The sequence below is a fragment of the Rhipicephalus microplus genome, unplaced genomic scaffold, assembly GCF_043290135.1.
Source record: "Rhipicephalus microplus isolate Deutch F79 unplaced genomic scaffold, USDA_Rmic scaffold_490, whole genome shotgun sequence".
Taxonomy (NCBI): domain Eukaryota; kingdom Metazoa; phylum Arthropoda; class Arachnida; order Ixodida; family Ixodidae; genus Rhipicephalus; species Rhipicephalus microplus.
In genome coordinates, this window is record NW_027465051.1 from 51,465 (window position 1) to 66,604 (window position 15,140).

The 15,140-nt window shown below is 47.0% G+C and overlaps 1 protein-coding gene across 1 annotated transcript; it reads right to left on the reverse strand.

The window, feature by feature from the left end:
- Positions 1-327: 327 nt before the first annotated feature.
- Positions 328-2,295, reverse strand: LOC142794741 (uncharacterized). The gene has a single exon (XM_075885938.1). The coding sequence runs from the start codon at positions 2,121-2,123 to the stop codon at positions 351-353; it is 1,773 nt and encodes a 590-aa protein (XP_075742053.1). The 5' UTR covers positions 2,124-2,295; the 3' UTR covers positions 328-350.
- Between the last annotated feature and the right edge of the window lie 12,845 nt (positions 2,296-15,140).

Consider the following 15,140-nt stretch of genomic DNA (forward strand, 5'->3'; position numbering starts at 1 on the left):
GTAGTCGTTGTTGTCGTAGGTTTCACTCAGAAAAAGTGTATATTCTATCTTTTAAACACTCTGAGAGTTGGAGACTACGACGACAGCAGCTATATGTGGCACGTTTATTTCCTATGCAGCCACCAGAGGAAGGAGACGTGGAGGAAGTTGCTGCTGCTGTCAATACTGCTACCTTGCCAGAAGAAGATGCGAGGAAATTGAAGACTGAATACAACATGTCAGATGCTTGGTTTTTTGAACATTTTTATGAAGATGTGATGGCAGCAATCCTGGCAGAAGATGTTGAGAGGATGGAAATAATGATAGAGCAACGAATACTGCAAGATATGGAGAGATGAAGAATAAACGTTTTATTCTGGAGCAAATGGTACTGTTATTGATCTCTTTGAGTGCATTCGAGCGTTTTGCTCTTCACTCAGTCTTGCAATTTCCATTTCGTATGCTTTGACGTCTTCTTGTGTATTTCGGAGGTGTGCTAGACGTCCGTTACGTGACAGACTGTTGGGAGGTAGTTTGATGTGTGCGCGGGTGTGCCGGAGATAAGGACCTTCACTTGTAGGAAGCATTACGCTGTCTGGTGCTATTGTGTCCATGGAGGAGTGGATGACGAGCTCGGTATCAACTTGAAAGAATGCAGCGACGTCTTGAAATTTGTCTGAGCTTCCGGGATCGTCCTTGTTTGATTTAGATACAGCCAGGATACCAAAACCGACACTGGGTTGAATAGACTCTTGTGTCATGGGGCCCAAGCCACGGCGGTACCACGATTTTTCGAGTGGTTGGAAATATTTGACGCGGCTCTTGTTTTGAATTTCTTCGGGGCGTAGGCGCATAATGGTGTTCTCTTCGGGAGTTTGAGTGTATGATTCGGTATTGGAGAAGTTTGTTGTTTTGTAAACTGCAGTGTCGGATGGTACACCAAGAACTGAGTGAGTGAGTAGTTCGTTGCCTGCGCCGTAAGTGGGGCCCATGCGGAGCCATGCATTGTTAAACTTGTGGTGGTAGTTAATGATTGGGGTACCTACTTGGCCTTTGAAGGGATATTGATTAACAAATTTCGTTAAGCGAGGACTGACGCCGTCGATGTGTATAAAGTCATAAGCAAAATTGTGGCGTGGTGCTCCCATGCTGGCTGATGCGCTGTTTTTGTCATCCTGCTCTTGTACTTCTGTTATTGCATGTATTTCGAGACCCCAGTAGCTTTTGGCCAAGTCTGCATGGTGGTCTAAGCTGAATGGAACTATTGTTTGTGGTTTCATGGCATTGTGTGTTGTGCCGTGGGTGATGCGGCACATACCAGTGTCCATGCTGTGTTTTAGCCCTATTGATGATATACCGTACACGAGCATGTCAGAGTTGACAGGTTGTACTACCGAAGAACCAGTTTTCCATGGTGTTCTTAAACCGTGTGGAGTTATTTTGGCGGAGCATTCGAGAGCCTTTGTGTGAGCTGGTAAGTTAAGAAAAGTGCCATGTGGGATGTATAAGTATGGACGGTCGACCGGAAGGCGTGACATACTTGTTACGATGCCGGGAAAGGTTTTTTCTCCGTCGTATTTCAGCGATGTCTTCAGCATGGCGTAGCCCCAAGTGGTAAGTATTTTGCTGTCATTGAACACCGTGACCACTCCGTGGTCGCGAGGAACTCGCAGAATTTGCTGAACGCATTCGGATGTATTCGGATGGTTACTTCCAACGCCTGCTCCTCCTGAAGAGGAGGGGGCGTCTGCTGCCGCTTCCGTCTGGGGCATTTCTTCGTCTGGGCCGTCTGTTGTATCGTCGTATTGTTGTCGCTTTGCTGATGTACTTGGCTGTTCTTGATTATTACGTTTCCGTCCGGGTGGCATTCCATAGAGACTGCGTCCTAGCACCTTTTCCTCCACGAGATTTTTCGCACCAAGACCCGCAGCTCCCAATGCAGAGTGCCAGTTGCCTGTGCTCACAAAGTCCTTGAAGAATTCCTTGGTCGACTGGCGATCGGCAGCAAACACGTCGGCGTCGCTTTCGGCTCTGGAATAGGCCTCGTCGTGGCGCTTTGCGATGCGGTCGTCCTCGTCAACAGGCTCTCCGTTCTGCAGCGGGTTGCCTGGTCCCAAGTAGCGGTGCCCTGGAAAGAGTGGCATGGTCCTGCTCTCATAAGAACATACGGTAGCAGTGAGCGACTACAACAGCAGCTGCAATAACATAGAAGAGTCCCCCCCTTTACAGACGCCTCTATTTAACGAGAGAACCTAACCTAACCTAACCTAACCTAACCTAACCTAACCTAACCTAACCTAACCTAACCTAACCTAACCTAACCTAACCTAACCTAACCTAACCTAACCTAACCTAACCTAACCTAACCTAACCTAACCTAACCTAACCTAACCTAACCTAACCTAACCTAACCTAACCTAACCTAACCTAACCTAACCTAACCTAACCTAACCTAACCTAACCTAACCTAACCTAACCTAACCTAACCTAACCTAACCTAACCTAACCTAACCTAACCTAACCTAACCTAACCTAACCTAACCTAACCTAACCTAACCTAACCTAACCTAACCTAACCTAACCTAACCTAACCTAACCTAACCTAACCTAACCTAACCTAACCTAACCTAACCTAACCTAACCTAACCTAACCTAACCTAACCTAACCTAACCTAACCTAACCTAACCTAACCTAACCTAACCTAACCTAACCTAACCTAACCTAACCTAACCTAACCTAACCTAACCTAACCTAACCTAACCTAACCTAACCTAACCTAACCTAACCTAACCTAACCTAACCTAACCTAACCTAACCTAACCTAACCTAACCTAACCTAACCTAACCTAACCTAACCTAACCTAACCTAACCTAACCTAACCTAACCTAACCTAACCTAACCTAACCTAACCTAACCTAACCTAACCTAACCTAACCTAACCTAACCTAACCTAACCTAACCTAACCTAACCTAACCTAACCTAACCTAACCTAACCTAACCTAACCTAACCTAACCTAACCTAACCTAACCTAACCTAACCTAACCTAACCTAACCTAACCTAACCTAACCTAACCTAACCTAACCTAACCTAACCTAACCTAACCTAACCTAACCTAACCTAACCTAACCTAACCTAACCTAACCTAACCTAACCTAACCTAACCTAACCTAACCTAACCTAACCTAACCTAACCTAACCTAACCTAACCTAACCTAACCTAACCTAACCTAACCTAACCTAACCTAACCTAACCTAACCTAACCTAACCTAACCTAACCTAACCTAACCTAACCTAACCTAACCTAACCTAACCTAACCTAACCTAACCTAACCTAACCTAACCTAACCTAACCTAACCTAACCTAACCTAACCTAACCTAACCTAACCTAACCTAACCTAACCTAACCTAACCTAACCTAACCTAACCTAACCTAACCTAACCTAACCTAACCTAACCTAACCTAACCTAACCTAACCTAACCTAACCTAACCTAACCTAACCTAACCTAACCTAACCTAACCTAACCTAACCTAACCTAACCTAACCTAACCTAACCTAACCTAACCTAACCTAACCTAACCTAACCTAACCTAACCTAACCTAACCTAACCTAACCTAACCTAACCTAACCTAACCTAACCTAACCTAACCTAACCTAACCTAACCTAACCTAACCTAACCTAACCTAACCTAACCTAACCTAACCTAACCTAACCTAACCTAACCTAACCTAACCTAACCTAACCTAACCTAACCTAACCTAACCTAACCTAACCTAACCTAACCTAACCTAACCTAACCTAACCTAACCTAACCTAACCTAACCTAACCTAACCTAACCTAACCTAACCTAACCTAACCTAACCTAACCTAACCTAACCTAACCTAACCTAACCTAACCTAACCTAACCTAACCTAACCTAACCTAACCTAACCTAACCTAACCTAACCTAACCTAACCTAACCTAACCTAACCTAACCTAACCTAACCTAACCTAACCTAACCTAACCTAACCTAACCTAACCTAACCTAACCTAACCTAACCTAACCTAACCTAACCTAACCTAACCTAACCTAACCTAACCTAACCTAACCTAACCTAACCTAACCTAACCTAACCTAACCTAACCTAACCTAACCTAACCTAACCTAACCTAACCTAACCTAACCTAACCTAACCTAACCTAACCTAACCTAACCTAACCTAACCTAACCTAACCTAACCTAACCTAACCTAACCTAACCTAACCTAACCTAACCTAACCTAACCTAACCTAACCTAACCTAACCTAACCTAACCTAACCTAACCTAACCTAACCTAACCTAACCTAACCTAACCTAACCTAACCTAACCTAACCTAACCTAACCTAACCTAACCTAACCTAACCTAACCTAACCTAACCTAACCTAACCTAACCTAACCTAACCTAACCTAACCTAACCTAACCTAACCTAACCTAACCTAACCTAACCTAACCTAACCTAACCTAACCTAACCTAACCTAACCTAACCTAACCTAACCTAACCTAACCTAACCTAACCTAACCTAACCTAACCTAACCTAACCTAACCTAACCTAACCTAACCTAACCTAACCTAACCTAACCTAACCTAACCTAACCTAACCTAACCTAACCTAACCTAACCTAACCTAACCTAACCTAACCTAACCTAACCTAACCTAACCTAACCTAACCTAACCTAACCTAACCTAACCTAACCTAACCTAACCTAACCTAACCTAACCTAACCTAACCTAACCTAACCTAACCTAACCTAACCTAACCTAACCTAACCTAACCTAACCTAACCTAACCTAACCTAACCTAACCTAACCTAACCTAACCTAACCTAACCTAACCTAACCTAACCTAACCTAACCTAACCTAACCTAACCTAACCTAACCTAACCTAACCTAACCTAACCTAACCTAACCTAACCTAACCTAACCTAACCTAACCTAACCTAACCTAACCTAACCTAACCTAACCTAACCTAACCTAACCTAACCTAACCTAACCTAACCTAACCTAACCTAACCTAACCTAACCTAACCTAACCTAACCTAACCTAACCTAACCTAACCTAACCTAACCTAACCTAACCTAACCTAACCTAACCTAACCTAACCTAACCTAACCTAACCTAACCTAACCTAACCTAACCTAACCTAACCTAACCTAACCTAACCTAACCTAACCTAACCTAACCTAACCTAACCTAACCTAACCTAACCTAACCTAACCTAACCTAACCTAACCTAACCTAACCTAACCTAACCTAACCTAACCTAACCTAACCTAACCTAACCTAACCTAACCTAACCTAACCTAACCTAACCTAACCTAACCTAACCTAACCTAACCTAACCTAACCTAACCTAACCTAACCTAACCTAACCTAACCTAACCTAACCTAACCTAACCTAACCTAACCTAACCTAACCTAACCTAACCTAACCTAACCTAACCTAACCTAACCTAACCTAACCTAACCTAACCTAACCTAACCTAACCTAACCTAACCTAACCTAACCTAACCTAACCTAACCTAACCTAACCTAACCTAACCTAACCTAACCTAACCTAACCTAACCTAACCTAACCTAACCTAACCTAACCTAACCTAACCTAACCTAACCTAACCTAACCTAACCTAACCTAACCTAACCTAACCTAACCTAACCTAACCTAACCTAACCTAACCTAACCTAACCTAACCTAACCTAACCTAACCTAACCTAACCTAACCTAACCTAACCTAACCTAACCTAACCTAACCTAACCTAACCTAACCTAACCTAACCTAACCTAACCTAACCTAACCTAACCTAACCTAACCTAACCTAACCTAACCTAACCTAACCTAACCTAACCTAACCTAACCTAACCTAACCTAACCTAACCTAACCTAACCTAACCTAACCTAACCTAACCTAACCTAACCTAACCTAACCTAACCTAACCTAACCTAACCTAACCTAACCCAACCCAACCTAACCCAACCCAACCTAACCCAACCTAACCTAACCTAACCTAACCTAACCTAACCTAACCTAACCTAACCTAACCTAACCTAACCTAACCTAACCTAACCTAACCTAACCTAACCTAACCTAACCCAACCCAACCCAACCCAACCCAACCTAACCTAACCCAACCTAACCTAACCTAACCTAACCTAACCTAACCTAACCTAACCTAACCTAACCTAACCTAACCTAACCTAACCTAACCTAACCTAACCTAACCTAACCTAACCTAACCTAACCTAACCTAACCCAACCCAACCTAACCTAACCTAACCCAACCTAACCTAACCTAACCTAACCTAACCTAACCTAACCTAACCTAACCTAACCTAACCTAACCTAACCTAACCTAACCTAACCTAACCTAACCTAACCTAACCTAACCTAACCTAACCTAACCTAACCTAACCTAACCTAACCTAACCTAACCTAACCTAACCTAACCTAACCTAACCTAACCTAACCTAACCTAACCTAACCTAACCTAACCTAACCTAACCTAACCTAACCTAACCTAACCTAACCTAACCTAACCTAACCTAACCTAACCTAACCTAACCTAACCTAACCTAACCTAACCTAACCTAACCTAACCTAACCTAACCTAACCTAACCTAACCTAACCTAACCTAACCTAACCTAACCTAACCTAACCTAACCTAACCTAACCTAACCTAACCTAACCTAACCTAACCTAACCTAACCTAACCTAACCTAACCTAACCTAACCTAACCTAACCTAACCTAACCTAACCTAACCTAACCTAACCTAACCTAACCTAACCTAACCTAACCTAACCTAACCTAACCTAACCTAACCTAACCTAACCTAACCTAACCTAACCTAACCTAACCTAACCTAACCTAACCTAACCTAACCTAACCTAACCTAACCTAACCTAACCTAACCTAACCTAACCTAACCTAACCTAACCTAACCTAACCTAACCTAACCTAACCTAACCTAACCTAACCTAACCTAACCTAACCTAACCTAACCTAACCTAACCTAACCTAACCTAACCTAACCTAACCTAACCTAACCTAACCTAACCTAACCTAACCTAACCTAACCTAACCTAACCTAACCTAACCTAACCTAACCTAACCTAACCTAACCTAACCTAACCTAACCTAACCTAACCTAACCTAACCTAACTGTGATGTGTGGTGCGCGTTCAAAGTGCGCGCCTTCGAAAAGTGCGCGTCACGGAAAAAAAAAACAAAAGGAGAAATACCAGAGTGCACGTGCGGTGCTGCTTAAACAAGAATGACGACGTTAAAGAGCGTCAAGCACGAGGATGCGTGGCAGGACGTGAAGTAAACAAAAGGTAAAACATCCAATGGGCAGCGAACACGGAGATTTCAAGGCCCAATGGCTTGACACCACGAAACAGCAGTATCTCCAATGAGAACGAGACAAGTGGGCCAGAGCTGAAGCAGGAGCCTGGGGGGACCAGAGCAAGGGGAATTCGAGGCAGGCAGTGCAAGCGGAAGGTCGTCACCGGACCGGGCGCTGAAGATGGGCCGTTGGGTTCCGGACCCGAGCCTACAGGACTTCCACCGGCCGGGGCCTCCTGCTGTCGGGTTCCCGCTCCAAAGGACCGTGGCCATCCGGTCCTGAACTCCTTTCCAGGGCCTGCGGACTTTGGTTCCGGCAGGCGAGCTACAGCCGTCGGGCTCCGGGCCCGAGCTGTGCGCCCAGCTGCTTGACTAGGTCGACCCCAGTTCCCGGACGCGTCGCCACCAGCCTGCGTTCTCCCGTCTCCGACGTGTCCACGCTCCTCAAGCCGAAACCATCACGATTTGGTAGGGCTTTTCGACGTGTCGCCAGCAGCCAGCGTTCCCTCGTCCTCGTCCAGCCCACGCATTGACGCAGGAGTCACGGCGTTCCGGTTTCTCATCACCGCCGAAAACCAACTTGTGGGTGAGACTGCACCGATACTCTTGCGCTACTCCCATCACTCAGCCCCTTTCGAACGTTAGGTTTAGTTACTGACTTTGAACGTTCTTGTTGGGTGTTTACAGATGTGTTTCGTCATGTCCAGTCAACTGTTTATTAAGTGTTTTGTTTTGTGAGGAATCTTTGCCTTTTTACTTTTCAATTAAACTTTTTGTGTGTTTCTTGGAAACCGAACGGCTTTGTCCTTATTAACAAAACTCTCTGAGGCTCAACCGGGAGAAAAACAAATCAGCAACAAGAACCCTGCATCACAAATTGGCGTCCGCGACAGGACAAAGTCGTTTGTTTTTCCAGTAGATTTTTTGACGCGGTTAACACGATGACGAACACGTGGGAGTTAATTGAGTTGGCGGATAAAATGGGACTGACGGGAGCGGAGTTTAGAGTATGGTACGAGGAGCGGATGGAGAGGGAGCGTGAGCAACGGGCTGCAGAACGAAAGGCGGCGAAGGAAAAGCTTGAATTGGTGCTTAGAGCTAAGAAGGAGGAGCTAGAGCGCGTAACGCGTGAAAATAAAGTGTTGCTAGAGCGTCAGACACGCATACTGAAGCAGCAGCTCCAATTAGAGAGGGTGGACTTCGAGCGGCGACTCGAGCTTGCGATGGCGAAAAGGGGGCAGCTGGCGATGCAGAAGGTCGAGCAAGCGGTGAATGTTTGCTCCGATAGCAGCGTTTGCTGGAGGGAAGTCGATTCCTGCAAGGTTGGCCTCGAGCCTCGCGACAGCCTTACTTCGGAGCGAGAAGCTCAGATAGAGGAAGGCAGAGAGGTGGACAGCCAAGAAGGCAGGAGTCATGAGGAGTTTGTTGAAGCGACGGAAAGCTCCTCTGGCTGGGAACATATTACTTCCGTTAGCTGCTTGGGGACCTCTGAGAGGCCAAGCACCTATGAAGAAGAGAGAAGCTGTGGAAAATGTTGTGGAGCAAAGCTTCGATAGCAGGGAACAAAGACGCTCCATTCAGAATGAGGTGTGTATCAGAACGTCTCAGAGGCCGAGCACATTTCGGGAAGGGGTAGGGCTACCTCTCAATAGCTCCATGGAAGGAGCGCTAGAACGTCATTGGGAAGATGGCAGCGAATGCCATGAAGGCTCTGATATAGTGGCCACTGATTGTTTTGTACCGACAGAGGTAGCAGCAGGCACCACGTCAATGGTCCTAGACCATACGTATATCTCACTCAGAGAGAGAGGGGATTCTAGTTCACAGGATAGCGTAACTGCTATTTGTCCGAGAAAACACGATGGGAGTGCTGAAGCACTCTTCAAAATAAACAGTATCGAATCGGAGGTGGGCTCGATAGTAGGTATGGAGAATGCCAGACAGGGTCTTGAACCTGAGAACGTGATTGGTTTTGAACCTATAATTAAGTCCACTCAAGATGAGCTGTATAATGACCGAGCACAACGGCATCCCTTCTCAAGAATCCAGGAACCTCACACGCTTGTCGGAGCGTTTGGGCTTGCTGAGGGCACCCCGAGCTTGTGTTCATTAGATGGTGAACTAAAAGAAAGCATTTGTGTGAGAGATTGTGGCATTTGGACATTCGTGTCTCAGTGCGTTTCGTGTCGACGCCGACGGCTCGAGACCGCGCCCTGTTCCTCTGTGACCGGTAAGCGTTCATGTGGCCGGCGGGGGCGCAGACACGCGTTTCAGCGAAAGTGCATAAAAGCATGTTTGCCACAGTTACTTTCGAAACGTGCGAGAAGGGCAGTGCGTCTGGTTTGGGACGCGATAACCTGAGTGTAGGGTTAGAAAACCGGTAGCTCTTTCTGGACTTCGACTTTTAGATGCGGACACAAGTAGCTTTGTCCATAGTCGATTTTGTAGTAAAAAGGTTTATTCCGGGTTTCAGAACTTTTAAATGCAATTGGGTGAATCTAAAGTTTAAGTGTGGACATTTGGACGATGTAGCGAACTGTAGCCCGGTGATGTGTTGAACTGCGTGGTGCAAATATGTGGTTTAATTGTGACGTAGTGCAGAACGCGCACTCATCGGCAGTTTTTTTTTTCTAAAAAAAAAACTTGAATAAAAGGGGGGCGTATGTGATGTGTGGTGCGCGTTCAAAGTGCGCGCCTTCGAAAAGTGCGCGTCACGGAAAAAAAAAAAAGGAGAAATACCAGAGTGCACGTGCGGTGCTGCTTAAACAAGAATGACGACGTTAAAGAGCGTCAAGCACGAGGATGCGTGGCAGGACGTGAAGTAAACAAAAGGTAAAACATCCAATGGGCAGCGAACACGGAGATTTCAAGGCCCAATGGCTTGACACCACGAAACAGCAGTATCTCCAATGAGAACGAGACAAGTGGGCCAGAGCTGAAGCAGGAGCCTGGGGGGACCAGAGCAAGGGGAATTCGAGGCAGGCAGTGCAAGCGGAAGGTCGTCACCGGACCGGGCGCTGAAGATGGGCCGTTGGGTTCCGGACCCGAGCCTACAGGACTTCCACCGGCCGGGGCCTCCTGCTGTCGGGTTCCCGCTCCAAAGGACCGTGGCCATCCGGTCCTGAACTCCTTTCCAGGGCCTGCGGACTTTGGTTCCGGCAGGCGAGCTACAGCCGTCGGGCTCCGGGCCCGAGCTGTGCGCCCAGCTGCTTGACTAGGTCGACCCCAGTTCCCGGACGCGTCGCCACCAGCCTGCGTTCTCCCGTCTCCGACGTGTCCACGCTCCTCAAGCCGAAACCATCACGATTTGGTAGGGCTTTTCGACGTGTCGCCAGCAGCCAGCGTTCCCTCGTCCTCGTCCAGCCCACGCATTGACGCAGGAGTCACGGCGTTCCGGTTTCTCATCACCGCCGAAAACCAACTTGTGGGTGAGACTGCACCGATACTCTTGCGCTACTCCCATCACTCAGCCCCTTTCGAACGTTAGGTTTAGTTACTGACTTTGAACGTTCTTGTTGGGTGTTTACAGATGTGTTTCATCATGTCCAGTCAACTGTTTATTAAGTGTTTTGTTTTGTGAGGAATCTTTGCCTTTTTACTTTTCAATTAAACTTTTTGTGTGTTTCTTGGAAACCGAACGGCTTTGTCCTTATTAACAAAACTCTCTGAGTCTCAGCCCGGGAGAAAAACAAATCAGCAACAAGAACCTTGCATCACAAATTGGCGTCCGCGACAGGACAAAGTCGTTTGTTTTTCCAGTAGATTTTTTGACGCGGTTAACACGATGACGAACACGTGGGAGTTAATTGAGTTGGCGGATAAAATGGGACTGACGGGAGCGGAGTTTAGAGTATGGTACGAGGAGCGGATGGAGAGGGAGCGTGAGCAACGGGCTGCAGAACGAAAGGCGGCGAAGGAAAAGCTTGAATTGGTGCTTAGAGCTAAGAAGGAGGAGCTAGAGCGCGTAACGCGTGAAAATAAAGTGTTGCTAGAGCGTCAGACACGCATACTGAAGCAGCAGCTCCAATTAGAGAGGGTGGACTTCGAGCGGCGACTCGAGCTTGCGATGGCGAAAAGGGGGCAGCTGGCGATGCAGAAGGTCGAGCAAGCGGTGAATGTTTGCTCCGATAGCAGCGTTTGCTGGAGGGAAGTCGATTCCTGCAAGGTTGGCCTCGAACCTCGCGACAGCCTTACTTCGGAGCGAGAAGCTCAGATAGAGGAAGGCAGAGAGGTGGACAGCCAAGAAGGCAGGAGTCATGAGGAGTTTGTTGAAGCGACGGAAAGCTTCTCTGGCTGGGAACATATTACTTCCGTTAGCTGCTTGGGGACCTCTGAGAGGCCAAGCACCTATGAAGAAGAGCGCCTGGATATGGGCGACCTAGAAGCTGTGGAAAATGTTGTGGAGCAAAGCTTCGATAGCAGGGAACAAAGACGCTCCATTCAGAATGAGGTGTGTATCAGAACGTCTCAAAGGCCGAGCACATTTCGGGAAGGGGTAGGGCTACCTCTCAATAGCTCCATGGAAGGAGCGCTAGAACGTCATTGGGAAGATGGCAGCGAATGCCATGAAGGCTCTGATATAGTGGCCACTGATTGTTTTGTACCGACAGAGGTAGCAGCAGGCACCACGTCAATGGTCCTAGACCATACGTATATCTCACTCAGAGAGAGAGGGGATTCTAGTTCACAGGATAGCGTAACTGCTATTTGTCCGAGAAAACACGATGGGAGTGCTGAAGCACTCTTCAAAATAAACAGTATCGAATCGGAGGTGGGCTCGATAGTAGGTATGGAGAATGCCAGACAGGGTCTTGAACCTGAGAACGTGATTGGTTTTGAACCTATAATTAAGTCCACTCAAGATGAGCTGTATAATGACCGAGCACAACGGCATCCCTTCTCAAGAATCCAGGAACCTCACACGCTTGTCGGAGCGTTTGGGCTTGCTGAGGGCACCCCGAGCTTGTGTTCATTAGATGGTGAACCAAAAGAAAGCATTTGTGTGAGAGATTGTGGCATTTGGACATTCGTGTCTCAGTGCGTTTCGTGTCGACGCCGACGGCTCGAGACCGCGCCCTGTTCCTCTGTGACCGGTAAGCGTTCATGTGGCCGGCGGGGGCGCAGACACGCGTTTCAGCGAAAGTGCATAAAAGCATGTTTGCCACAGTTACTTTCGAAACGTGCGAGAAGGGCAGTGCGTCTGGTTTGGGACGCGATAACCTGAGTGTAGGGTTAGAAAACCGGTAGCTCTTTCTGGACTTCGACTTTTAGATGCGGACACAAGTAGCTTTGTCCATAGTCGATTTTGTAGTAAAAAGGTTTATTCCGGGTTTCAGAACTTTTAAATGCAATTGGGTGAATCTAAAGTTTAAGTGTGGACATTTGGACGATGTAGCGAACTGTAGCCCGGTGATGTGTTGAACTGCGTGGTGCAAATATGTGGTTTAATTGTGACGTAGTGCAGAACGCGCACTCATCGGCAGTTTTTTTTTTCTAAAAAAAAAAAAACTTGAATAAAAGGGGGGCGTATGTGATGTGTGGTGCGCGTTCAAAGTGCGCGCCTTCGAAAAGTGCGCGTCACGGGAAAAAAAAAACAAAAGGAGAAATACCAGAGTGCACGTGCGGTGCTGCTTAAACAAGAATGACGACGTTAAAGAGCGTCAAGCACGAGGATGCGTGGCAGGACGTGAAGTAAACAAAAGGTAAAACATCCAATGGGCAGCGAACACGGAGATTTCAAGGCCCAATGGCTTGACACCACGAAACAGCAGTATCTCCAATGAGAACGAGACAAGTGGGCCAGAGCTGAAGCAGGAGCCTGAGCAGACCAGAGCAAGGGGAATTCGAGGCAGGCAGTGCAAGCGGAAGGTCGTCACCGGACCGGGCGCTGAAGATGGGCCGTTGGGTTCCGGACCCGAGCCTACAGGACTTCCACCGGCCGGGGCCTCCTGCTGTCGGGTTCCCGCTCCAAAGGACCGTGGCCATCCGGTCCTGAACTCCTTTCCAGGGCCTGCGGACTTTGGTTCCGGCAGGCGAGCTACAGCCGTCGGGCTCCGGGCCCGAGCTGTGCGCCCAGCTGCTTGACTAGGTCGACCCTAGTTCCCGGACGCGTCGCCACCAGCCTGCGTTCTCCCGTCTCCGACGTGTCCACGCTCCTCAAGCCGAAACCATCACGATTTGGTAGGGCTTTTCGACGTGTCGCCAGCAGCCAGCGTTCCCTCGTCCTCGTCCAGCCCACGCATTGACGCAGGAGTCACGGCGTTCCGGTTTCTCATCACCGCCGAAAACCAACTTGTGGGTGAGACTGCACCGATACTCTTGCGCTACTCCCATCACTCAGCCCCTTTCGAACGTTAGGTTTAGTTACTGACTTTGAACGTTCTTGTTGGGTGTTTACAGATGTGTTTCGTCATGTCCAGTCAACTGTTTATTAAGTGTTTTGTTTTGTGAGGAATCTTTGCCTTTTTACTTTTCAATTAAACTTTTTGTGTGTTTCTTGGAAACCGAACGGCTTTGTCCTTATTAACAAAACTCTCTGAGTCTCAGCCCGGGAGAAAAACAAATCAGCAACAAGAACCTTGCATCGCCAATTTGTGATGCGGGTTCTTGTTGCTGATTTGTTTTTCTCCCGGGCTGAGCCTAACCTGGCCTAACCTAACCTAACCTAACCTAGCCTAACCTAACCTAACCTAACCTAACCTAACCTAAAATAACCTAACCTAACCTAACCTAACCTAACCTAACCTAACCCAACCCAACCCAACCCAACCCAACCTAACCTAACCTAACCTAACCTAACCTAACCAAACTAACCTTACCTAACCTAACCTAACCTTACCTAGCCTAACCTAACCTAACCTAACCTAACGTAACGTAACCTAACCTTACCTAACCTTACCTAACCTAACCTAACCTAACCTAACCTTACCTAGCCTAACCTAACGTAACCTAAGCTAACCTAACATAACCTAACGTAACCTAACCCAACCCAACCCAACCCAACCACACCCAACCCAACCTAACCTAACCTAACCTTACCTAACCTAACCTAACCTAACCTAACCTAACCTAACCTAACCTAACCCAACCTAACCCATCCCAACCCAACCCAACCTAACCTAACCTAACCTAACCTAACCTAACCTAACTTAACCTAACCTAACCTAACCTAACCTAACCTAACCCAACCTAACCTAACCCAACCTAACCTAACCTAACCTAACCTAACCCAACCTAACCCAACCCAACCTAACCCAACCTAACCCAACCCAACCCAACCCAACCTAACCCAACCTAACCTAACCCAACCTAACCTAACCTAACCTAACCTAACCCAACCTAACCTAACCTAACCCAACCTAACCTAACCTAACCTATCCTAACCTAACCTAACCTAACCTAACCTAACCTGACCTAACCTAACCTAACCTAACCTAACCTAACCTAACCTAACCTAACCTAACCTAACCTAACCTAACCTGACCTAACCTAACCTAACCTAACCTAACCTAACCTAACCTAACCTAACCTAACCTAACCTAACCTAACCTGACCTGACCTGACCTAACCTGACCTGACCTGACCTAACCTAACCTAACCTAACCTAACCTAACCTAACCTAACCTAACCCAACCTAACCTAACCCAACCTAACCTAACCCAACCTAACCTAACCTAACCTAACCCAACCTAACCTAACCCAACCTAACCTAACCCAACCTAACCTAACCTAACCTAACCCAACCTAACCTAACCCAACCTAACCTAACCCAACTTAA